Source organism: Aulostomus chinensis, chromosome 8 (genome assembly GCF_037954235.1).
Source record: "Aulostomus chinensis isolate RoL2024-O1b breed Wild chromosome 8, RoL_Achi_v1.0, whole genome shotgun sequence".
In the NCBI taxonomy this organism is placed as follows: Eukaryota; Metazoa; Chordata; class Actinopteri; order Syngnathiformes; family Aulostomidae; genus Aulostomus; species Aulostomus chinensis.
The window spans coordinates 5,364,747-5,391,328 of record NC_141327.1 but is presented as its reverse complement, the minus strand read 5'-3'; the positions used below and the strand labels follow the sequence as shown (position 1 = coordinate 5,391,328).

Below are 26,582 nucleotides of genomic sequence, written 5' to 3'. Positions count from 1 at the left end.
CAGTGGGGCTGAAGAGAAAACTGACTCAAAAACCCTCAAGTACACAGCAGTCTTTGCCAGCATTAAGAGAACTAAACTTGTGCTTAAAATTCACTGTGAAAATTTCTAGATGTTTTCATTTGATGAGACACATACCCGGAACTACTCTGACAGCTAATGTGGAGCACAACCCTAGTAATGCAGGCAAAGACTGTTTTAGAGAATTGTATAAGTGCAGGAATGTGTGCAAGCATTTTATGGAGACTGATAAGGGGATGTTTCCAAAAACAAATAATGGCTTATATAACTCGGTTTGTCATATCAAAAATATCATGAAGCCTTACAAAAAATGCATATCAAAAAGTGAGATATAATAATGTAAATTGATGGTTAAAATCCTCCAAATATAATTAGCCAAGAAACAGACAAATCTGTTATTGATATATCTGAGGTTCTGGATGTCAGGGCAAAGGTAAGGAAGGTTTTGTTATCATCTCTGTCTTTTTCTTTCTTTACCGTGTGTGTGTGTGTGTGTGTGTGTTCGTGTGCGTGTGCGTGCGCGCACGTGCGTGCGTGCTTGCACCTGTGTTGTTCAAACATTAATTGGATATTTTTGATCCATTCAGGAGTCTGGATGAGATCCATCAAAACCGCCACCACTCCCATTCTCCTTCCCACTATCATGACTCCCATTTGGAGCACCAACGCTCTGGTGATTCGGACTATGAGTACTCTGAGGACAGGTAACCTGTTTTCGGGATCTCTAGGGATAAGGGTGTGTTCACTTGGTGATAAATTACTGTTGTGGTAAACTAACAATATATATGTTTACTGTATGTTCACATCCGATCAATGCTTCTTGTGGTTCATTAAGCATTATGAGAAAATAGTTATACAGTCGCAGTGTATTGTTTTGGTTGATATGTGGGTGATTAATGTAATTTTTTAAACCTATTTTCTACTAATACTACTAACAGAGTGGAGCTATTGCAGTGTGTTCTGTCGTTATGTACTGTTGAAAGCAGACTTAACTTCTATCTCAGAAATATGAATTCCTGGTTTTTCCCATTTATAATTTCACATGCCTGTCTGAGTTGCCATCCTTTTTTGTTGTGTGTTTGTTCACCCATCGTCATGGCAATGACAGTGAGGTCCTGGAGATGCACAGGTCTATCCGGGGCGGGAGTGCCGAGTGCCTGCATACAAACAGGTAAAAAAAAAAAGACCAAAAAAAAAAAAATAGACTACAACCATTCAGCTTTATTTTAATACTATATGTCATTTTATAATCATTTCCATCCTCACTATATCCTAATAACTACATTCAACACGTAATGTTGATATTCTCAGTGCAAACACTGTTGATGATAATGAATGTGCTGTAAATACTGACTTTGTGCATGATCACAAAAAGTTTTGATGTATTGCACATCCATCAATTCATGTCTGACTTCAGAGACATCCCAGCACTGATCTCTAAGTGAAAGGATTAGCCTCGCTACACCCGCTGACCTGAAAGGCAAAGCTCGTCTGATTCATTTGTTTTTGCATTTAATGTGGACACTCACCGCAGTTTACTTTTTGTCTTGCTTTATGTGCATGGTCCAGGTGCCTAGGTAGATACAGCAACACCCTCCCCCCCAAAATGCCCCTCTTAGTAAACGGTATCCATAAAGACATTTACAGGTAAGCGTTGTAAGTGGGAAGGGCCGTGCTCCGTTCCCTTCTCCTTTCCTGCCTAGCATTCCCACAGGTTATTTACTCTTAACACCCGCTACAAATGCTCCAATGCCTCCCAGAACACAGTGGTGCTTGTGCTTGCTGTTGTTGGGGTGTGTACCAAGTCGCTTTGTCATGCTGGCGCTTCAGTTAACTTCCTGAGCCCTGGGATGGCCATAGAGACCTTTATTTTTTCTTTTTTTTGAGGCCATTTTGAGGCCATGAAATAACTTCTTCCCTCAATCTAGTTAAATTGAGACACAAAGATGTCACTTATTCCTTTATATTTTTGAGAAGGTTCTCGTGGCCTCAAAGTACTCTTCTCCCTCTAAAAAAAGGTTTATTTCTTTATCGCCACCTCAGGGCTCTGAACTAAGTGTTGCTTCTTCCCTGTGTTCTTTCAATCCTTTAAGGACCTTACCTGTGCTTTTTACATATTCTGGCCCATATTCTAGCCCATTAACTGTAAAATGTTACACATGTATGTGCTATGTTTAAAAAAACAAAAACAAAAACCTTTAATACATCACTTCTTGTAATTTTTTTTTGTTTTATAAATTCTAGGCATCAGTAAAAATGGTGCAGTCTAGAGTTCTGCCATCTAGAGGAACACCAGTAAAACTTTGTATCTGAAAGCCAAGTGGAAAATAGCAGTGAGAAGTGGGTCATTTCTTTTTCAGTGTTAGCTCCCAATCCTAGAATACAACCATAAATTACGTAAAACATCAGCACTGCCTTTCAGCTGTATTGGGTTACTAGTCTGGTAAGTGGCATAGCCTCAGAGAAAACCCACCTGATCAAGGTTAGACAGTTGGCACACTACTTTGGTTAGACTGAAATATCCCAGAGACAATAGAGTGGTACAGACTGGCATGCTCCTTCCTAAATTAATGTTAATGGCCTTGATGATTGATCTCCCAACTTTCTCATTTGAGGCATCATTTGTTTGCCTCCACACCTGCGACAACTGTAGCCTGGAGAAATGATCTTTACAGCTTTTCCATTTTATCTTCCGTCAGTTATATTCTCACTAATGAATCAGGAACACAATGACAGCTTGAAATCTGGCTAAAAATGTCCATCGGTAGTCAAACGTAAACTGAAAAGATTCCGGTGGTTAAAGGTCAGGGTCACGGTGGCACGCACTCATCACTCACAATTCGATATGATCAATTAGAAGCCAAAGGCCACACATTGGAGAGTTGAATTGAAATATGCAGTAAATAGTCTGAATAATATCAAATGACAGATTGACTTTTCTCAGCTGACAAGCCAATTTCAATACCTGCAACTTGAATAGCAGTACAGGCTAGTCGCAGTCCTTTTCACAGAGATTCATGAAGATAACTCTGTCTTAAACTCCTTCTTTTGAGGATGTTTTCTTTTCCTTTCCTTTCCTTCATGACTGCTAAGATCTTAGGAACATAAATTAATAAATTGTAAAAGGGTAAAGCCAGAGCCCAACTGTTCATTTCTATTCTTCTTTAGGGTCCTGTCTTTCTTACATTGTTAATACAACGGACATTGGGGAACTGCCACACTTGGACAGTATGATCTTTGGATAGCACTACATATTTAGTACAGAGCAGCGGTGCAATAGATGGGAAGGGGGAGTTGTTTGCGATATGATCCGTGGTTTTGGCGATGAACCCATATTAGGGATTAAAAGTCAGGATCTCTAGGGTCTCTGCTGCACCATTTTGCAATCTCCTTTTGATAATTTTTTAAGATCGTCTTGAAATAAGTCTAAAAAATTTGGAATGTTTTATAGATGGCCAGCAAAGGCATCAATAGATGCAGTTAATGAGCTATAACAAGTGAAACTAACAGTGTTCTCTTAGAAATCAGATGTCGATCCTTGAGATCATCTGATTCGTACCACCATGCTACTTTCTCTTTTAACCTCTATTGCAGCTTTAAAATGCATAATCCTCAGTCATAGTTACTGTAATGCCTCATGACCAGCAGACCTGCATCGTAAGCAATCGTATCTGTCCTAATCCACTTCTATAGATTTGATGGATGGAGCTTGGTTTACCCTCCACGTGCTGCCTCAACAGCTTAAGATCTTTAGATTGTGTTACATCATCAGCATTATATGTAATCTCCCCATATATGTTTGTGTATGTGTGTGTGTGTGTGTGTGTTCAGTCTCTATACCGCTCTTAGATAATCTATTCTTACCTCTCAGACAGGATGCCTGTTTACATTTAGTTACTCATCTGTGTTGTAACAAGGCCATGTCAGTTCTGTTCTTGTTTCTTTTTTTCTTTTTTTTACTCAGCTATAACTGATCAGTTTATTTTATAATGTCAGCATTGCTTTTGTTCCCTTCAACTTAATTTGTTTCTGCTCATTTCTGTCAGTTGCATGTTTCATTTCTTTTTTTTCCCTTTCACTTTCTTTGCACGCATAATTCATGGCTCGGGCTCTGGTACACAGCTCCACCCTCCCTGCATGTCTAAAGGGCAAGCCGCCCCACAGACAAGAAGGGGGCAACAACATGCCTCGTAGCATCCTCACACACCGTGTGCTCAGGTTCACTGATGAGGTCACTGTTAGGTAAGAATGCAGCCACTTCACATGTCCCCTCCTCGTCTTCACCACTGCCACCAATTTTTGGGGTGACAACACACCATAGAGGTTCATAAGCGTGCACTAGCAACTCTAAGATCCTCAGCCCTTGTCACCGTGGAAAACATTATGTGCGGTGTCATACCATGGTACTGAGCCGCCAACCATCTGTCATAGCATAGCATGACATGACAAGCAACAAACATACAGCTGGGATGCATTGAAGAGTGAATGCTGGCTGCTTCTCTTCACTCCCTCACACACACTCTCACAAGCATTCCCCTTTCCCACTTAGACCTGGTTCCCATGGCAACTCACCAACCTTCCATTTGAGTGGTCTCACAGTGTATGGCCGCGAGGAATGACTGGCTATGATAAATGGAGATGCAGCATTAGAGCCATTACATGTTACTGCACTGTCTGATGGCTTTCCTTTTTCCTCTCTCTGTTTCTCCCTACCTCCCATGATTCTTCTTCTTATCCATGTTTTACCTACCTCCTACTCACTACCCTTTTGTTCTCGTTTTCTCACATCCACGTTCTGTTCCCCTCTCTGTCCTTGTACATCTTGTCTCCATCTCTGTTTCTCCTCTTCTTGACTTCTCTCTGCTGCCATGCTGTGGCGGCGCAGCGACCTGCAGCCATCGCTGGACAGAGTGAGGAGTGCCAGCACCACCTGTCTCAGACCAGACACCAACTTTCACTCCCCTGACAGAGACAGGTATTAAAAATGACAACAACTCACATTCATATACACATTTATCTTACAAGATTGTAATAGTTCATAAATCTGAATACAGACACAGCGATCATCGACCGGGTTGAAAGTGCCTTCTGTGACACTTTCAGTTTATTTATGCATGAAGAAATCATTCAACATTTTGAGTCTGGATGCTCATATCTCTTCACTCCAGTTCATGTCATGTGTCTCATCCATACATGAATTAATTTGTCACAAAGAAATTCTCTGACGTGTCGTTAACAAGGCAGCAATGTTCAGCCCCGCTTGTTTAACCACCAGCAGATGAAGTCATGGGTTATATTTGAGGGTCGACATATTTACATGAATCCCAAGAAAGTTGTGTCACACTGAAATCTCTTAGTGACAATATTTTTATAGTTGATAAAAAACTATAGCCAGGACCCAATTAGCTTGGTGTAGCGTAGCACAAGTCTTCTAGCTTGGCCCTATTTGGTGGTACACAAGGGTTTGACAAATTGGTGATTTTCCGCTTTGTTTTTTTAAAAAGCAGTATTTAACAAAGGATGCTAAAGTATAAATTTCCATCCTTTACAGGTGCTGGTGGCTGCTGCAGTATTGCATGTTGTCACCTTCTTAAAATATTCGTCTATGTCATATTTTCAAGTTAACAAAAAATCTTAAGGAGTTGTTTTAGGTGGAAAAAATTGTCAAAAAATGACCCGGGGAAATAATTTTAGGAAGGTGACGATGTGAAATTAGCCAAACTAGCAGTTTCCAGTCTTTATGCTAAGCAAAGCTAAGTTAAAGTTTTACAGTGTTTAATGCACAAGAGTGGTTAATTTTCTTCTTGCAGATCTCAGTAAGAAATTTACTGTCCTTACAGAAAAGACCTTTATTTTACCATGCTTTCAGTTTAATTATATCTAAAAAAAATACTGATTAACTAACAGGAGAGTGTGTTTTAATTTTGCTTATGTATGTACTGTAGCGAAGACATATTACCATAGGCTTATACTGAAATGAAAACACAAATGTCTCCAATAACTACATAAAAATTATGTTAACTAAGTACATTTACCAGGAGTTCATCCTATATGACAGGAATGGTCAAAATCAGCCATGTTATTTAAGACAAAAGTTGTTGTTTGTTTGTTGTAGTTAAAGGTGCAGTGCAAAATGATACCTCGATGGGAGCTAATAGCAACTGAGAATGGACGTCCTTTAAACTTGAAGCTTTGTTTATTTAGTTTTTAACCTAAAAAGGTCCAGTTTAGTCACAAGAAGTATAAATGTAGTACAATGTGTATATATAAAGTGTAGTCATGTAAAATTAATCTGACTTGAACTTGGATTGTTTTTGGAAAGGAGGGCCGAGTCCCACCACGTAAAGCTCATACATTCCTGTTGGGATGAAATAACTCTACCTAACTGAATTGGGGGTTATATTATCCCACTTCTAAGAGAGGGAATGTTTTGACTGTTGTAAAGGTAAAGTGAGGTTCACAGCCTTGATTGTCCCTTCTCTCACTAACAACTTCTCCCGTTGTCCTTACCTCGGGATGCTAAACCTCCCAACCCCCCACCTCTCCAGGTGCTCCAACTCTTTGCCCCGCAAGACTCCCCCAAGCCCCAGGATCTTAGTTGAACATGTGGCCCCTGAAGAAGACAGGTACCAGGCCCACCCCTTCTGCTGTCCCCACCCATAACCTACTGCTGCTCTGCTTGCCTGCTTAAACCCTCCTGACCCCCCATGTTGGAGATTATTCTGCATACTAGAGTTCACTGTAGATGTTAGAACTGTGCAGATGTTGTAGTGGCACTGTTTCTGTCCCCTCTCCTGTACACGTTGATCTAAGGCTGTGTAATCTCTTATTATGCTGCACCTGCTCTTCCTGCTGCACACTTGGTCTGAATTTTTCCCACTTCTGGCTTGAAAGCACTTTCTCATTTTTGCTGGTTGGGAAAAAAATGTGGAATACTGCAACACTTGTATTTTATATACAATATTCTTTATTAAATACCACACAAAACAAACATTTTAGCTATTGCAGTTGTGCCATTTCCCATTCTCCATATCGTCTTTGTTTCTCTTCCTCTCTTTCTGTGTGGGTGCTGTTTGACAAAACAGGCAGTGTAACAATTCATCAAGTCCGAACTGTCTAACGGGCAGCAAAAAAAGCCTGGAGGGGAACAGGTAAGATCATCCATTCACTCATTCACTCAGTCACCTTTTTCCATCATTTTACATGAACGTCACCAATTGCTCTTGCTTGAATGGAGTGATGTCTGACTGTCTGTGACAGGTGATCAGATATAGAATACAGATGTGTGTGTGTGTGTGTGTTTGTGTGCGCGCGCGTGCGTGTGCGTGCGTGTGTGTGTATGTGCGCACTCGCGTGTGCTGTTTATTCTAAGTTTATAGACTTGAGATTAGTATCAATATTCTCGTTTCCATTTCTGGAAGAATCTAAGAGTATAACCAACAATATCGAAGTATTCTTTTTGTTTTAGCTTTACACACAAGGCTCAAGGCTGGTTTCAATTAAATTACATTTTGCTGAGTTTAAAAATGTTTCATATTTTAATTTTTATTTGCTAATGGCAGTCGCATCCAGCCCACCTCTATCCTGAGGGGCAGTAGGGGGAGAGGGGGCCCACTGAGGCCCTTTGGACAGACAACCTTGGTTGGGTCTTGTCCAAACTCCACACGGCTGGACAGGTGCATGCTATCACCAGCACTATGCCTCTACTTCCCTGTGTGCTCATTTCCTCTCTCTTACACTGAGTGTGGGAACTCTGTATGCACAAGAACCACGTTTAGATGCCATGGCCTGAGCTCATTAGCAGTCTGAGCTTTTCTGAGCAATGTTTGAATGGCAACTTTTCAGATATTTGGAATCAAAAAAATGTTGCTCCAGACACACACATTTCCTGTATTTTTCACCAGTGTGATTCATAAATGAATTGTTGGGAATGTGGAAAAACAGTAAGCAAATTTGACATCTTGCAACAGTTAATATGTTATGATTCATCTGTGTTGCCATAGTGCATTTTCAACAAATCTGAGACACATTTCCTGACTGAGGCCCAATAGGTTTATATGAATTATATCAATTCAGGAGTGGGAATGCACACTTTTGGATAAAAACATGTAACTGGGATCATTTTGACTGATATTGCAATTTGGGATGGGAGAAGACAATCAAACTTGACTATTTAGAGGAAGTAAAAGCCGTAAAAAGGTTTCCATTGGTGAACCCGCGCATTACTGGTTTCTCCCACCTGTCCCTTAGGGAAATTTGATTTGGGATATTAGAAGGAAGATTAATTTCTACATCATCATTCTTATTTTAGTAAAAACCCATTAAAATATAATGGAGTAATTTTTTGGGGATCCATAACAAACAGAGGTGTTTTTTTTTTTTTATTTAGTTGAATTGGAGGTGTAGCTTCGGACACCACTGCGGAACCACAGTATTTACACAATGAATAAACAAACCAGACTCCAAATGTTATGCTTGCAGAAGCAATTCGACCAATTCAATCATTGTGTCTCAGCTGCTGGGTGATCTCAGTCATATGATCTTGGTGTGTGCCATTCGATATCGTGTGTTCTCTGTTCTCATTGATAAGGCTTTCTGCCCTTTTGGTAGGAAGCTAATATCTGCTAGCCGTGACCTGGAAGTGTGAACTATTCATGGTTAAACATATTTATGCGTGAAAGCCTTCTGAAACCAAAGTCCTTCCAAAACTAATTCCAGGAAACAAATACACAAAATCTTTCATTTTTTTCACATTTCAGTGCATCTTTTTAACAAAAAATTGATACTTGGAGTGAAAGAGTTTTAACGTGTCTTTTTAACATTTATGTGTACTCTGCATACTGCTTGTAAACACACTCAGTGCACCTCTTTGACTTCTTCCAAACCTTGATGATTGTTCTGATCCTTACTACTCCTAACGTGACCTTTAACCTTTCTGCTGGCCATCCTTTTGTGAATTCTGTGGTATTAGATTTGGGCCAATGAAGAGTTGATCATGTGTTGTTATTTCTTCTTTTTCATCTCATTTTGCTTTCATGTAACTGTCTACCAGAGGACACCCTCATGGTAGCCCCTCTTCTCCAATGGGAACTCCCTCATCAGGTCGCAGGGGCAGGCAGCTGCCACAGCTCCCTGCAAAGAGCAGCAGCATAGAGCAAGGTACGTTATGAGTATGCAGAGTGAGTCATTGGTCTTGTAAATAGGGTTCCTTTGGAATGTGTTTTTTTAGCCCGTCCCGGGTGTTAGCATCCCTGTGCGTTCCCTCAGGTAAAAGCCAGTTATATTGTTACAATGATTTTTTTTTTTCATTGCAGAAAATAAAAATTGTGAGACTTAAACATTTTTCATCTCCAAGTTATCACCATAAATGAACACCCTATTGATGATTTTTGTTGTGCGAACATTAGAAGTATAAAAATAACATTCCGCAATGAACAAACTACACCACAGATGCATGATTTAAAGGTCACCACCAAATAGCTTTGTTTTTCCTCTTTTTTTTTTAGCATGATGGCATTAATGTCCTCTCTGGCAATCTCTGTGCTGAACTGTCACATTTTTAACAAAATAAAATGAATCCAGCAAGCAACAACTGATTTGATTTTCCTCCTTTAGCTTTGTGATTTATTGACAGATGTAGCTGCAAATGAATGGTGTTGATTGTACAGAAGATCATATAGACAACAGTCCAGTTGACTTTGGCAAATTCCACTCAGAAATGTGTTTCATGTGTTTGCTCCCACTCCAACTTTGAGTGTTTTTTCAATTCCCTTAAAATCCATCTTATTGAGGATTGAAGTCTCATCTATGAGCATCATGCTCCACCTAGTGTCAGGAAAAAGTTCCTGCAGCTCCTCCATCTCCAGAGCACAAATGTTACTTCTGATTGACCTCTTTGTCTGTCTCATTTCCTTGAACTAGAGGGGCAAGCTCGACAGCTGCCGATGAAAGTACATTCCTACCGGCCTTCAGCGTCCCGTGACCCCGAGACTGACCTCAAGACCAAGCGGGAGGTGAGCATCCACTTGCTTTGCTTGTTAACTCAGAAAAATCTATGCTGTTTCTGCCCTCAGTGTAGTCACAATAATCATCTCTGTCCATAGATGTATGCAGAGCAGCGGCGTAGCAGTGACAACATGTCAGCCAGGTCATCAGAGAGTGATACAAGTGATGTGTCGGCCCTCTCCCGTGCCAGCAGTGCCTCCCGCCTCAGTAGCACCAGCTACATGTCAATCCAGTCAGAACGCCCAGGGGGACGACTCAGGTTAGTTCTTATTGGTTAGTCCTGTGTTCACTGTGTTTCCTACAGTCATTCACTTTCAATTTCCCCCTTTTAGTGCATATTTGTGGGTAATTAGAATTCAGGCGTTTGGTGCATGCTAATGACCATGTGTCTTTTTTTTTTTTGTGCATGCCAACTGCTGGATGTTTCTATTACTGGCCTTCTGCATGCTCTGTCTCACCTAATCAACACACATTCTCAAATGCACGCACTCAATACAATGACGGCATGGAGCTCAGGTCCAAGTCATTAGAGGAGGACAAGAAAGACAGGAGGATCTCGTGGGGGGTGGATGGAGAGGAGGACAGGAGGAGGGCAGCAGGGAAGAGACGTTTCTCAGAGGAGTTGAAGCGCAGGAGACACACTGTAGCTGGAGACACGAGGGAGTCCAGGTAAAGATCAGTCGATCTCCGATGGTGAATCTCCAATCCATCCTCTCTCAGAAACTTTTCATGACAAAAATAGAGGCCCTACATCTCTGTTCAGCTGGTAATACAGCCAGCAATTATTGACAGTTTTCAACCAACTGTTTCGGGAATTTGGAGTCTGCATGTTCTCCTCGTGCCTGCGTGGGTTCTCTCCAGGTACTCCGGCTTCCTCCCACCGTCCAAAGACATGCAATTGGGGACGAGGCTGATTGATACTCTAAATTGACCGTAGGTATGAATGTGAGTGTGAATGGTTGTCTGTCTCTCTATGTTGGCCCTGCGATGGACTGGCGACCTGTCCGGGGTGAACCCCGCCTCTCGCCCGTTGACGCTGGGATAGGCTCCAGCCCCCCAGCGACCCTTAATGTCAGAATAAGCGGAAGACAATGGATGGATGGATGGATGGGCTTCGGGAATTTTTTTTTTTTTGTGCTTGAACCCTCTATTTGGAGGTCAGAGGTTATTAACTTTATTCATCTTTATTTGTTTAATTGTCAGGGACCATCTGCAATTGACATTAAAGGTGCACTAAGCATTGCTGACTGATGTCACCTCCGTTGACGTTCGTTGTAAATACCAAACAAAAACAGAGCAAGCTCACCCCTCCCCCCGTGTTTCTGTAAATGTTCTGAACGCGCATCGACATGGAAAGTGGATCTGTGCAGCACAAATGTTGCTAAGATGAGTGAGCAAACTCAGATGGTTCGGTGAGTAAATTCATATTCTAAGTCTTTGTACAATATCTCTACGATATTAGGTTATGAGCTGCAGCTGATCTATTTAACATTATTTTGTTAGGTTATGAGTTACTGCTGATATATTGAAAATTATTTTATGAGCATATGCGAAAGAGACACTTGTTGTAGAATTTTTCCTTCCTGGAATCGATGCTAGTGCTAGCTTGGAACTATAGAGTAAGCTAGGAATAACAAACTATTACACTTAAAAATGGCTTACGAGTGTCATAGCTACTACGCTACTCAATCAACTCTACTTATTCCCCAATGTATGCATAAGCACTACCCCCCATCCCCAGCCATCTTGATGATGGCTGGATGATTGGCTGGAATGTGGTTTGTCATGTTTATGTGTACATCCTGTGCACTCAGTGTTTGTTTGCCATTTGTGAGCCCTGTGTTGTCTCCAGAGACCCAACTTTTTCATGGTGTATTCAGGGGCAGGCAGCTAGCGGATCAAGGGGAGATGCCTACCATTTGAGACAAAAATGAAATTCCACTGACACCACGCAACAAGGCTTAGTGCACCTTTAATGTTAAAAAAGTGAGAAGCAATGCATGACACCAGATGTAGCTGTAGGTTTCTTGATGTATAGAGGGTTTAAACTTGACCATTGGAAATGTACCAAGCTGGCATCCAGCACTAGTAGAAGTTGATTCTTGTTTAAAATCTAAGTTGTGGTGCCCAGGAAGTGGTGTTGTGTTGCCTACCAACACTTCCCCAGTGGGTTTTTTTTCTGTTGTTTGTATGGACGCAGCTGGCTGTGTCTGTGGGTGGGAAGCCAGACAAGGGTATTTATCCTGGTCTCTGCAGTAGCGCCATCTCTGGTTATTTATGAAACTGCATATCTGTAAAAGAAAAAAGAAACAAGCTAAATATACAGGATACATGGACAGCACATATCTCACCCAAAGCCATGTGCTTGGAGATGACACATGTCCCCCAAATCTGATTATTAAAAAAATTACAATATTTTTGTGGATTTTCCCCCAGATTGTAATGGGTCCTTCCTTGACACAAGCTACTCTTTATCTCACCAAGTTTAGAGAAAACCAACGTCACAGTTTACACATAATCCTGCTTACAGACAAAGAAACAATTGTCACCGTTCCCATGACCTTCTTGGCAGAGGTAACTATGAACTACACCTGAGCTAATATTTATAAAGTAGATGCAGTTTTATAAAATATACTCTTACACACAAATCTACAACTGACCAGTAGTGCTGTGCTGACAGGGATAAATGAGCATATCTTAATGCTCCTCAGCAGGCCAGGCGCTGATGTAGTGCAGCATATTAGCGAGGTAATGTATTGAGGTCTGGAAATAGGAGAGAGGGGGCCTTACAGTGGATCAATCCAAATAGGGCGTTATAGGGGCCCAACCCCCTCTGGCTGTGACACACTTTCTGGCGTCACAGGTAAGAGAGGATGAGTGTCCTGTGACTTGGAAAAGACCAACCTCCTACTTCTCTCACACTAAACTTTCGAAATCTGCCTCTCAAAAACCGCTGCAAAAAGTTTGAATCCACACTCTAACGTCATTGTATGCATGTGTTCACACACTTACTGAGAGTAAGGTTTAGGGTTAGTTCTGCGGCATTAAACACGTCAGTAAATACCACTCGTGAATTTTGAAGCTTTTAAGCATCTACAATACAGCTTTTGCTAACAAGTGGCTAAATAAGACTACATTAAACATTGTCACACTAAAAACAGATGAAGCAGAAATCTAGTTGTGGTGATGTGTTTGCCGTTTGTCCATAGCATAAAAGCGTTGTACTTCCGCGTTCAAACTTTTAAAAAACAAGTCATGTTCATGATATCTGGAAACAAAAAGTGTAAGTGGCATTGATTGTAGGGTACAGAGTTTACTTTTTAGAAAATCGAGTGTAGAAATCCTGTTGGCCTTAGGTCGAGGGAACCCATGGTTATGCTACCTTGCAGATTGGCCACAAAGCTACATCATATGGTGCTCTGTAGAGGTGACGTTAACCAGCAAAGACCCATCTAATCCTTCCAATCTCTTTGGCCTTTGCTCTCTAACCACATCCCTCTGATTGATCATACTGCTCTCCATTAATATCAAATATTTCTACCCATAAAAGCTTTTGTGCTTCAATAAAAAAAAAAAAATCCTCCAAGTTTAGGAATTTTTCAACAATGAAACAATGAAAAATATGACTGTCACTTTAATATGTTGTAAATATAACAACCTCTCTCCATTAATGCATATTAGTGTTGTTAATGATGGTGTTATATGTGGACCTTGTTTCTGTGCATGTGTGTATGTGTGTGTTTGTGTACTACCCGTTGCATGTCTCAGATCCCTCCTTGCATGCATCCCATGCTGTGACTGTCCAGACCACTTCCAACCTCAAGACCAGGATCTTCCCCCTCCATCCTCCCTCTCTGCTGACCGTCCCTCACTCACCCCCCTGCATGAGGTCGTAGAGAGGCCTCAAAGCACCCTCCCCCTTACCAGCCTGGCTCCCGCAGCCAACTGGACCAGGAGCCCTCAGGGAGTAGATGCTATGGGGGACAGGGGCAGCATAAGTGGGCTCTCCTGCAGCACGTTGACCACATCTGAGGGGATGGACATGCGGTGGCTCCTCCAAACCCCCAGGAGGCAGCATCGAGGGCTGAACACCTTCGGCCCACGTTTAGTGTCTTGTTTGAGAAGACTGAATTTTACCACATAATATTTTAATATGATTGACAGTTTAGGACTTTTACAATACTTCATTTTTATTTGACCCCTTCTGACCCCAGTGCCCTCTTGTGTTCTGCTCCTACCAAAATGATAGCACATCATTGTACTACCCAAGTACCAGGCGCTGATGGCATGAAATCCCTATTTACCATGTTTACCAGAATTTTTTTGTGTGTCTTGCTATATAATTAAACAACATAAACATCCATTGTAGAAAGTTCCATTTGTCATGGTGCAGTCCCTTGTATCAACCATACTGTTTGTGTGTTGAATGAAGGTATGGTACAATAGAGACCTTTACAACATGCCCTCTCTGTCTCACCTGTCAAGGGTCACTCAGTCTTTTCTCTCTCCAGTCGGCAGATGCGAGCATCAGCGGGTCGCAGCATGCTGAAGAGCTCCAGTGTGAGTGGGGAGATCTACACTCAGGAGCGTACAGACGGCAGCCAATCAGACACAGCGCTGGGCACAGTGGGCGGAGGCAGCAAGAAGAGACGCTCCAGTCTCAGTGCACGAGTGGTGGCTATTGTAGGCAACCGGCGTAGCCGTAGCACCTCACAGATCAGCGGCCCTGGTGAGTTGCCATGGCGAATGTTTACTGATGCTGTCCGTGCATGAATGTCCCATACAAGATTTCCTGATTTTTGGCCTGACACATGCTGCCATCGGTAGCTTTGAGCAGATAACTAGCAGGGATATACATACACAGGTTTGACAACAGATGTTCCCATCTCCATTGAATAAGAGTAATGTAGCTCTTATATGAGTTCCTATATCTCAGTGTGTATGATGTTTGTTGCGCTCACAAAATGGGCTAACTTTGGATGCTAACCCCTTCTCTTTAAAAGGGGCCATATTATGAAAAACTCACTTACTCTGAGCTGATGTGCATGTATCTTTAGGATTCTGGTGTTCTGATTAACACACAACCTATGAAGTAAGAAAACCCTGTCATTTTGATGTGGGCTGGCTTGCTCTTCAGTCTTGTGATTCAACAAACAGTCCAGATTTGATCCCCCTTTACGCACCTCAGAGAGCTTCCTTGAAATTGCAGCTGCCCCTATAGCTCCTGTTATGCTTGCTCTAGCCACTAGGGTTTACTTCGGACTCTCTGGGAAGGTGAGCTCAGGTCATGGTGAAGAACGTGACATTTCTTTCTCTTAACAGCTGGTTGGAGGGCGTGCAGAAGCCCAAAGACTGCTTCTCCTGACAGAGACAAAAGTTGCTGGAGTTATGGCCTGTAGAGAAGGAACAAGACACATTTAAATATAAATAGAAGCTAATGTTGGTAAATTGTACCACGAAAATTAAAATATGAAACTCGGGAAGGAGCATAATGTAACCCCTTCAATCAGTTGGTAAGAAAAAGAAGCCTTGCAAGCCCCCAAGGGGAGGGGGATGGAGCATGTTTTTTTCTGCTCTTACCTGACAAGACCTCATGCATGTTGATGTGTTGTCAAATTTCACTTTTCAACTCAGCCATATTTATGATGTGGACCGGTTAGTTCAAGACTCACATTCAGAAACAGTCTGTTCATGGTCAAACTTTTCTGCCCCAGTAAAGACATACAACCAAATGTTAGGAGGGAACACGGTGGGCAGCTGAGAGCCCCTCAAAGTTCTGCCTCCAGTCACTGCTGATAAGAGTCCACTTCCCATTAGGACGTCTGTTACCACAGGGGGGTGTAGGACTCCTGATGGCAGACCGGCGCTGTGCTCTGCTTCTTTGTAGCGGACATAAACAGTTATAAGTGAAGATTGGGCCTGGGGGGTGTCTCTTGCCCCCTCCTCTCTCTCTGATGTAGAGAGGAGACAGAGGATAATACAAGCTCAATTTGAAAAAGCCTTGTTCGTGATGGATGACAGCCAAGGCAGGTAAGGGAGGCTTGTGTTTGAGTCTTACCATTTGATATTTTCTTCTTGTTTGTGTGGGTATAAAAAAAAAGTAGTTGATTACTTTGTTGTTAATGTTGAGCACCTCATCTGCATGTTGGACGGATTCATTTCATGCTGAGCATCTACAAAGGATGAAAAGAGGTATTTTTTGCACCATATGTGCCAATATTATGAGCCAGGAGGTAGGAGCACCCTCATCCAAGATGCCAAACAATGTTGTTTATCTCGGTTTGGTACCCACCGTTTTCCTGTTTGCTCTTGATCAGCAAAAGGAGAGAATCAGGCTTCAGAATGTGCTTCTAAGGACTTTCCTATGATGTTAAAAGAGTTTACGTAGATGAATCCATTTAGGAAGCTACTCACTGTCTGCAACCAAACCACAGAAACATTCTCTTCATCCTCATACACTGCCATTTTCCATATTAAACAACAAACACTCAAATTCTAATAATACTTTTTGAAGCAGAGTTTGTATCCACCACCACATCGTCAATTCTGCAGAAACACACCTGCACATTTTTATTATTTTTTTTTGTGGGTAACTTTTGTGACTCCTCCTGTGGTTACTCTCCCATCCAGAGGGGAAGACTAGGAAGGAGAAAGGCGTACCGATCCAGAGGAGCACGGAGACGGGCATGGCTGTGGCACTGAGCAGGAACATGAGCCGGCAGCCCAGCAGAGAGTCCAACAATGGCAGCATGAATAGCTACAACTCTGAGGGAAAGTCAGTAGTCCTCATCACTATTGCTTATCTCCCTACTCTATCATGTGATATAGTAAAAATAAAATAATTTACCTCTGTGTGCCTATTTCTATAATCTGCTCTTTGCAGTTTTAAATATACAAAGGTGGCACTGTTAGAGCTAATGGTTGGTAAGTAGCTGGAAATGAAACCTGCAAAGGTATAAAATGTCATGGAGATGGGAGCTAACATATTCTGGGAGATTAGTATGTCTTGTTAGACACTGACAGTAAACACTATAATGAGCACACAGTGTGGGATAATACACCAACCTTGACTGAATCAAATTAAAGCCTGTGTTTTTGTGACGGATCATCTTGCTCTAGATGTTTTCCGAACTGCTTGCTGCAGAATGAGTGCTGAGTGTACAGACAGAATCAGTGTTGTCTCGTAAAACCCACAAGACAACATTTCCCTGAATGTGTGCCTTCTTTGTTAGTTTGATCTTCTCTGGGGTGAATCTGGGAGCCAGCAGTCAGTTCAGTGACTTCCTGGACGGCCTCGGTCGGGCTCAGTTGGTGGGCAGACAAACACTGGCCACACCTGCCATCGGTAAAACACTGCTCTCTTATTTCTTAGAATTGTTAAGATTTTATATTTTAATTTACTGTTAAATTTCTTGAAATACAAATATGCAATTTCATTAATGTGTTTCATATTGTTGTTTGATTTATTCACAGTAACAAATCCATATAAATGTGAATGTAAGGCTCCCAGGGGGAGCATGGCTCAGCGGTAGAGTTGCCGTCTAGCAACCAAAGGGTCGCTGGTTCTATCCTGTCTTTCCTCGGTGACCATGTTACCATGTCACCATGTTGAGCAAGATACCGAACCCCTAATTACTCCTGATGGCCCTGCGTTGGGCTGGCAACCTGTCCAGGGTGAATCCTCTCACCCAAAGGCTCCCCTCATCGTTAAGGCAATATTTTCCCCACAATGAGTGTTTCAAGTACTCACTTGTAGGTTTCTTGAGCTCAAGAGGATGGTTTTTCATGACTGAGTCACGCCTTTGTGAATCCAGAATGCAGAGACAGCCAGACAGTGTAGTGATAGTTCATTGTTTTTGCTCAAATCAAATTGTTTGTGTTTTATTAAGCATATTGTTGGATAAAGAAGACATACATTAAACTGGACCATGTGCTTGATAGTTTGTAAGCTGTTACTGTTAGCTTGATAAAGGGACTCATTTTTATACAGCGCCTTTCTACCTGAGTGGTACTCAAAGCACTTTAGAGTGTCATTTCTTTCACTCACTCACACACACTGATGGTGGCGGCTTCCAAGCAAGGTGCCAATCCCCTTAGGGGGTCAGTGTCTTGTTCAAGAACACCTCGACATGGTCACTGGGAGGAATGGGGATTAAACAAGCAATGCTTCAGCTGCGAGACGGACACTCTGCCTCTGAGCCAAGCTAAATAAACATGGCTGGCTCACTCTGCATTCTGGAGTCACAGAGAAGTAATACCTGTAAAAAAAAGTATATATATTTATTTTGTGAGCTAAACAATTTTGTAAAACACAGTCAAAGAACCCCATTTGAGTCAAGTATGCCTTTCGTAAAATATTATGAATCCTCGGTTCTTTAATTAATACTCTCTAAAACACATGTTGGTCATATTCCTTGTCGGACTCTGCAGTACACACTCTGGGTTTTCATTGATATCCTCTACTCCTCCTCTTCTCATCCTCCTGTTTCCCAGGTGACATCCAGATTGGTATGATGGAGAAGAAGGGTCAGCTGGAGGTGGAAGTTATCAGAGCACGAGGACTCGTACAAAAGCCAGGATCAAAATCCCTCCCTGGTAAACCCCCACCTCCCTACATAGAGCGACTAATCTCACTCAAGACATCAGTCATACGTTGGTTTCACATTTTAACATGATATACACCCTACATCCAGTCAGCAGCTCAAGCTCGCTCTGTGCCTTTGCTTCCCACAAAGATATAAGCAGCTGTGAGATCTGATCTGGATTACTTTTTGCTCCCCGCTAATGGCTTTTTTATTGTTTTCATCTCTGCTTTCAGCTCCATACGTCAAAGTCTATTTGCTGAACAATGGAGCATACGTAGCCAAAAAGAAAACTAAGATTGCACGGAAAACACTTGACCCGCTGTACCAGCAAGCACTGCTATTTGAGGAAAGTCCACAGGGTAAAGTCTTGCAGGTGCGCAGAAGATGTATTTCGTCTTGGTGTTTATTTCCAGATTTACTGTTTTCTCTAGAGGAGCTGGATGGTTGTGTGATTTGATAGAAAAATATTTGCTTTCCTCCCCCAGGTGATTGTATGGGGCGACTACGGCCGCATGGACCATAAAAGCTTCATGGGAGTTGCACAAATCCTATTGGAGGAGCTGGACTTATCAAGCACAGTCATTGGTTGGTACAAGCTGTTCCCACCCTCCTCCTTGGTGGATCCAACGCTTGCCTCTCTAACACGGCGAGCCTCCCAGTCGTCACTCGACAGCTCCTCTGGCCCCCCCGGGGTCCGATCCTAGTGGACCAACAGCTCGACAGCGCTTTGCGAGTCACAAACTCATGAAACGTACTGTAGGGAGAGACGAGAAACAAAGGTGGAGAAATGTAGAACAACAATCAGAAACAGCCACAACGAGAAAGCTTTGTTGAGATCTGACAATCACTCCTGTCGCGGTTCATTTAGTCTGTTCTAGGGAGCGCCACATTTCAGTGTTTCATATCCATTCAAAGAATAGTTTTTCTGTATGTATGCTGAAGATGCAGCTCTCTAGACGGGAAACGATAAAGAAGCAGGGTGGTTTTAGCTGAATCAACAATAGCAAAGAATTGTATGTAAGCCTCGGAATGTATGGACTTGAGACAGAGTTAATTGCCCTCCTCGCCTGCAGGTAGCGTACTCGCAGCCTCTCTGCAGTGGCCTCCTCCAGAGCCCCAAAAGACTGCCAGCACCTCTGCCCCAGGCAGGGTGCTTCCGTGTGGGTATTCAGTCTGGAAGCACAGGGCCTTCTTCTGGTGCCTAGACCTCGGAGCCACATCACTGGTCCCTCTCTCTCTCTCTTGCTCTCTCTCTCTCTCTCTCTCTGTCTCTTTCTCTTTCTCTCTCTGTCGAAAGATCCTCTTTTCAATATGTTTACCATGGCTGCTCTGAAGCCACACTGTTTCAGCGTGTTCGCTTTGTTGTTCATTCTCTTCCCTTTGTTACTATTGGCACAAGATGTTTTTACAGTGCTCATGATATGTTGTCAGTCTGGTGTGTGCATGGAGAGAAAAACAAAACACAAGAGATTTAAAAAAAAAAAAAAAGTTAAATGTCTGCAAGTGTTGTGAAGGTGGGACGACTGGTGATGACGACACAGCCGTTTTTACACTCAACAGTGAGATTAGCCTTGTTTTCCTTGTTCCACCACTGGCAGTTGTCTTTGTATAGATGTATATGAGGCCTCCCAGGAGGGTGACCAATAAATACAATTTATGTCACTATAAAATATCACAAGGGTACAACATCACTGTAAAAAAATTGGAAAAAAATCTCCACCGAAGCAAGAGCAAGATAAGGCCATGTAATGTCCCTCACCCCAGCACGTTTAAGGTTTTTACATTCTTTTGAGATTCAAACACAAGCACAAGAGCTTGATTTTTTACAACAAAAAGTTTAACTTTTTGAAAAAAAAATGGTAGTCAAAAAAGAAAGAAAAAAAGCCCGTCACCGGTCCAGTTCATTTCTTTGTCTAGATATTAGAAAACAAAGAGAAAAGAGGAATCGCTCACCGTTTCCCTTGTGCATCTCTGTGAATGTGAACGTAACCAATCAGACGGATCTGGACACCAACACCAATGCTCATCCTCCGTTTGGCCTACAGACTCCTCCCACCAGGGGGAAGAGGCGGGGCCAGCATGACTTTGGAACCTGTTCCAAGCTGCATGCCCATTTTTGTAACAGATACAGAAAAAAAATGAACTAGATACGTGTGTTAGTTCCACATACTGTAGGGCCGCTTGTATGTTGCATGCAGTTGTACAGTTTGCTCGTACTTGAATATTAAAGAGATACAACCAAGAAACTGAAGCCATTCCCATTACGCAAAGACATTTGAGCTGAACTGACGTCTGTTCCATGTCTCTCAGTCCAGTGCTGAATGTCTCTCAAACAACTGGAACCCAAGATAACATTGATGTCTTTGTGGACCCTCTGACAGATGTACTGTACTGTACATTAGTCACGCACATACACACTCACACTCACACACACACACACACACACACACACACACACACACACACACACACACACACACCTCACAGCCCCTCTTACTCTTGGTATACCTCCAATGGGCTGCGGTGAATAAGTATGTACAAATCAGATATGGAAATATGAATTATGTTTTAACATAAGGATTTCAGATATACTAACACACAAACTTATATAAAGAATAAAAGCAGATGCACAGAGAGTCATACACTGTAAATATTCAGCAGCCATTTGCTCGCTTTTCATTGGGTTTGATTGATATTCACAAAGGGGCTAAGTCTTATGATAATGAGGAGCAATCACACGGGACCACGCTAGCAAATGGACTTGGGTCACAAAACTACAGGTGTACCACAACTCTCAAAGTCGCCATCTTAACACTTGTTTGTGCTTCAAAGCCACCGTCTGAACCCTGGCCATGTTCAGTCCCACCTCCGAAGAGTTTTCTTTTCATTGTCCAGTGAAGCTGGGTTTTTTTCTTTTCTTTTCTTTTCTTTTCTTTTTTTTTTGTCAGTATTAACAGGAAAAAAAAATTGCTGATTGTTTACAACGTATGTGTTCCACTAAAACAAAAAGCAAATTAGAAAAAAGTAAAGCATTCACTGCAACATTTCTTGTTTGTATAACAGATGTGGCTCAAATGATGTGTATGTTTTATATTTAAAAAAAAAGTTCATTTTTATTATTTACAAATAAAAAGAATGTGTGGAAGAAAAATGCCTCTCCTCTTGACGTTATTTCTGTTCCTCCCGCCTGTGGTTGCCTTGGACGTCATGTGCAGAGGTCAGAGTTTCAAAAAACAGAAACTCAAACTGGGATCTTGAATGTGTTTATGTTTGTGGGAAACTTAATTTTCCAACATCCAACCAGGGAAGCAAACATGCTAAAATCCATCGTCATATTCCGCTTATTCCTTACTAGTAAGGGTCGCGGGGGGGCTGGAGCCTATCCCAGCATCTACGGGCGAGAGGCGGGGTTCACCCTGGACAGGTCGCCAGTCCATCGCAGGGCCAACATAGAGAGACGAACAACCATTCACACTCACATTCATACCTATGGTCAGTTTAGAGAATCCAATTAGCCTAGTCCCCAAATTGCATGTCTTTGGATGGTGGGAGGAAGCCGGAGTACCAGGAGAGAACCCACGCAGGAACAGGGAGAACATGGAGACTCCACACAGAAAGATCCCACGCCCGAGCCGGGACTCAAACCCGGAACCTTCTTGCTGTGAGGCCACAGTGCTGACCACTGCACCACCTTGCAGCCCCACATGCTAAAATGTACCAGTTAAAACACAGTATTTTTTTATAGCATAATTATGACTTTTAACTTTTTATCACATCACTACAATTCTACAATTCTACAATTCAACAATTTTATTTAGCAGATGCTTTTGTCCAAAGCGACGTACAACACAAGCAAGAATTTAGACTTAATTAAGGAAAAGCCCATAGGAAGCGCAAAAGTGCTTCAGTTGTGATTTGGTCACAGGTACTGCCATCTAGTGGCAGAAGAAGTGTTGCCCCCCCTCCCCTTTTTTTTTTTTTTTGACAAACATACAACATCACACAACACAGTTGGTGCTACATAATCACTAAGTGCTGGGTCTTGGACCCTCTGACTTATTCTACCCCACAGGACAAAGAGGAGAAGAGTCAGGTTCAGTGCTTCGGTGTTCTCTGAACAATTGAGTCTTCAATTGTCTCTTAAAAGTAGAAAGGGACTCAGCAGAACGCACAGAGTTCGGTAGTTCGTTCCACCCTTTGGGAACGACAGAAGAGAAGAGTCTGGCTAGAGATTTGGAGCAGCGCTGGGCTGGAAGCACCAGGCGTCTTTCACATGCAGAGCGTAGTGGGCGAGAAGGAGAGTAGACCTGGATCAGGGATTCCAGGTAGGCTGGAGCCGTTCTTGTGATTGTTTTGTAAGCCAAGAGAAGAGCCTTGAATTTTATCCTGGCTGCCACTGGAAGCCAGTGAAGAGAAACCAGCAGCGGGGTGACATGTGCCCTTTTGGGCTGGTTGAAGACCAGACGTGCAGCTGCATTCTGGATCATCTGCAGAGGCTTGAATGAGCCTGCAGGGAGGCCTGCCAGAAGAGAGTTGCAGTAGTCAATGCGTGAGATGACAAGAGCCTGAACCAGAATCTGTGTGGTCTGTTGGGCCAGGAAGGGTCTGATCTTCCTGATGTTGTAGAGGGCATAACGGCAAGATCGAGAAACTGAGGCCACATGAACCTTAAAGGTCAGCTGGTCATCAATCATGACACCCAGGTTTCTGGCTGAGTTTGTGGGCACAAGTAGGCTCGAGTCAAACTAATATTTGGTTTATCCATAACTCATATATGATTTTTTTTTTACTAAAACACGAATGTCTCTCATTTTTTAATTTTGTTCTTTCTTTGGTAGAAACAGACATAAATGGGCATCAAAAAGCCAAACCCGCAGCTCTAGATCTGGGACTGTGTCATGGACCGTTATGTGGGGACATGCGTTGATTTTTTTCTTTTCAACATTGACCGTGTTGTTTTATACCTCACTGACAATTCTATGCAGTCACTGACAGACCATCGTTTGTCACCCCTGTATGTGTTAGTAACTTTTAGAAAATATATTTCTGTGGCCTCAGCACATGTAGTCTGAGACACAAAAGATCCAAGGTTAAAATGCTAGTAGTAAATTTCATATTCAAGTTTGATTTGGACTTGAGACCAAAGACCAGATTTAAGCTGGCCCCATTAGAACCCTAGAATTGACTTGGACTTCCCCCTAAAAAAACTTGACTTCTGACATGATCTCCCCCCCCCAAAAAAAATTTAGACTGGACTTCGTGTCGCTCCTCAAAGACTTGATTTGAACTTCAGACTAAACATTTTCAATAAGACTCGGAGTTGAGACCAAATACTTGGGACTTGACTTGTGAGCATGTCCTGTCTGCGTGTTTGAACATTTTTCTCTCTGGCCTGGTCAAGGTCGACACAGTTTCACAGCTTTTCACAGTTTCAATTCCTGATTTTGCTTCAGCTTAAATATTTGTTCTTCCTCATCGTCTGTTTGGTTCATTTGGTGAGAAAACAACACAGTTCTTGTAGCTGTATATGCAGCAGCAGTGTAGAACACCATCGAACTGCAATAGCTGGCAAACTGCAAGATATGTTAGGAAATATGAAATGAAGACAAAGTTTCAGTAAAACATCCTTCAGCTTTTGTGTATCAAATAACAGCAAGGCCTTCAGCATGTAGTACCCGAAACTGATGAAATGATTTCCTACCGTTACATTACACTTGTGGACACATGAGGTTTGGAATGCAGTGTTTATTAACAAAAAATGCACCAATAGATTACCACTGTTCCCTGCCTCAGCTGCTGCTGCAGCGTTCCCCTGAAGAGAAGGTTCACCCAAAATGGCCTCACGTGTGACCTCATATATGACACACTGGCGCAGAGGGCTTGGGAGATTTATGTCCTCTCACTGAATAAGCAGAGGGCCCCTGAAACAACATCTGCAGGCAATCTCCTCAAACCCTCCCATCGGGCTGGCCTCACCATGCCAGCCGGCCCCCAGGTTCTCCTCGTCATAGCTCCGGAGGTCATGACCCCAGTGTACAAAGCATGGATGTGCATCGTGTTGGAAAGAGAAACACAGTTCATTCAAATCAGAGGCCATGATCAATAATCCAGGCTTCTCCCTGGGAATGAATTAATCTATTTAATCAATTCAAAGGTCACACATAGGAGTTGAAATGTAATTACACATGAGGAACCACTTCTTTTTCAAAGAGACATGAGAATCCTCTTCCCCCAAAGACTAAGACTGGACTTGCAGGTGGGTTGCTGGAGATTTGATTTGAGTCACTGTAAAAATGCGCAGAATGGAATCTACACTCTTATCATAGGTTTATATCTGCAATACATATCTGGGCCACACGGGGGAGTTTGTTGGTTTTCTGCAGCCACAAAAAAAAAAGGTTGTTGACTGTACGAGAAAGAGCTAGAGCTAGCATGGTGTTTATCCAGAGTGCATATTTTAATAGCATGAAACCAAAAGCTATCTTGAGTTAGCCAGAATATATTTATCAAGAGTCAGTGGCTTTTTGAAGATGACCTGGATGAGCGGTGCTTCACTGTCTCATACAGGCTGCGATGGACTTGGGGAGACAGACTTAAAATATCAACACATAACATCTGGATGACGACTGAGTGAGTTCATCCTCAGATGGATGATACACATAGCAAGACAGCTCAGTAGAAGCTCTGTTTTTATCAAAGGCTTATTTCCAATGGCAATGAAGAAGTTCATCTCAGAAACGATGGGCTCTTTATCGGGATGAAATAATCAAGATATATTTTGATTGAGCAGCATACGATGACCGGCTCTCTGAAGAGTCCTATACTTGAGGCGGAGGAGGAAAACAATGTGTGGCAGCACCTACTGTAGGTGCAGAGGCAAGAGGACGGTTTCATGGACGAGCTGGCTGGTGCTGCAGTCACCACTAGATGGCGTAGTTCTGTTGGAGGATAACTGCGGTAGCTCTGTTCAACAACTGCAGGTAAAACCAGCTTCTATACGGACTGAGTTGAAGTGACTCAAATGCCGTGTGGCCTTCTCCGCCTCACACACCCAGCGTGTGTGACAGGCTGCTCTTCTGATCTCTCTCAGCTTTACTGTAAAACCTCTGCATCTCAGTGCAGAGACACTGACCGATCCTGAAATTGCTTACACTGCTTCTGCGAGGACACATCACTTCTTGTGACAATAAAAGTCACAGCCTTCCTCGAACTCACAGAGAATCAAGGTCAGATCAAATGAGCTGATTTCCCCAATAAAGTCTTCATCAGGTTCTCACAAAAACTTTGTTTCAGTATTTGGTGCATAATGCAGTATCATGCATAAAACTCCCACAAACTGTCGCGATGAGTATTTCATTAGCATCATTTATGTTTCGAGAATATACACCCTGTTAGGAACAGCTGTCCAGCCATCAATGCTCGTCGTGTTCCGGAGGGTGCAGGGTGCGACCCCAAAATTCCCTTTCCCTGGCCGCATCGACCACCTCTGACTGAGGGATCCCGAGTCGTTCCCGATCCAGCGTGGATACATACTCCCTCCACCTGGTTCTCAGACTCCAAGCTCGGTATTCCAGGGGCCCTGGCTCCTGTTGACCCCTTCCAGAGATAAACACGAGCAAAGAACCATGACAGCTCAGATCACATGACTCTGCCCCCATGAAGTAACACAGGGCCCGTGTTACACAATTTAAATAAGCTTCTCCTCTAATTTTGTTTCCATTATCATATTCTCTGCAGATGTTCACTTAGTCGTCCTCGCTGGTGACTTTTCCAGGACAACAAGTGGAAAATGAATCAGAATCCCGATTACCGGATCGGCTTTTCAGAGGAAAGTGTGTTATAATTTGGAACTTTTTCGGGAAATATAATTACGAAAGTATAGCCACTGACGCGTTCCCATGTAGAAAAATAAAACCAAGGGCTTGATTCTGAAGTGATGAGGAGGTTGAATAAAACCATTCTACTTTGTCTGAA

The 26,582-nt window shown here is 42.6% G+C and overlaps 1 protein-coding gene across 15 annotated transcripts in view; it reads left to right on the top strand.

Moving 5' to 3' along the window:
* Positions 1-20,268, top strand: part of rims1b (regulating synaptic membrane exocytosis 1b) — an 85,389-nt gene extending 65,121 nt beyond the window's left edge. For 6 of the 15 annotated variants that reach the window (XM_086210553.1, XM_086210552.1, XM_086210557.1 and 3 more), the window contains 16 exons: positions 606-722; positions 1,127-1,189; positions 4,904-4,993; positions 6,567-6,644; positions 7,104-7,169; positions 7,581-7,694; positions 9,071-9,177; positions 9,940-10,031; positions 10,122-10,282; positions 10,540-10,692; positions 14,535-14,752; positions 16,654-16,798; positions 17,256-17,368; positions 18,517-18,618; positions 18,842-18,981; positions 19,094-20,268. In XM_086210553.1, coding sequence (XP_086066679.1) covers positions 606-722; positions 1,127-1,189; positions 4,904-4,993; positions 6,567-6,644; positions 7,104-7,169; positions 7,581-7,694; positions 9,071-9,177; positions 9,940-10,031; positions 10,122-10,282; positions 10,540-10,692; positions 14,535-14,752; positions 16,654-16,798; positions 17,256-17,368; positions 18,517-18,618; positions 18,842-18,981; positions 19,094-19,312 — 1,978 coding nt within the window. In that variant the 3' untranslated portion in view covers positions 19,313-20,268. Of the gene's footprint in view, positions 1-605; positions 723-1,126; positions 1,190-1,587; positions 1,666-4,140; positions 4,261-4,903; positions 4,994-6,566; positions 6,645-7,103; positions 7,170-7,580; positions 7,695-9,070; positions 9,178-9,939; positions 10,032-10,121; positions 10,283-10,539; positions 10,693-14,534; positions 14,753-16,653; positions 16,799-17,255; positions 17,369-18,516; positions 18,619-18,841; positions 18,982-19,093 lie in introns of all 15 variants that reach the window. The other 9 variants (XM_086210563.1, XM_086210564.1, XM_086210566.1 and 6 more) reach the window with 7 other exon arrangements.
* Positions 20,269-26,582: the final 6,314 nt, after the last annotated feature.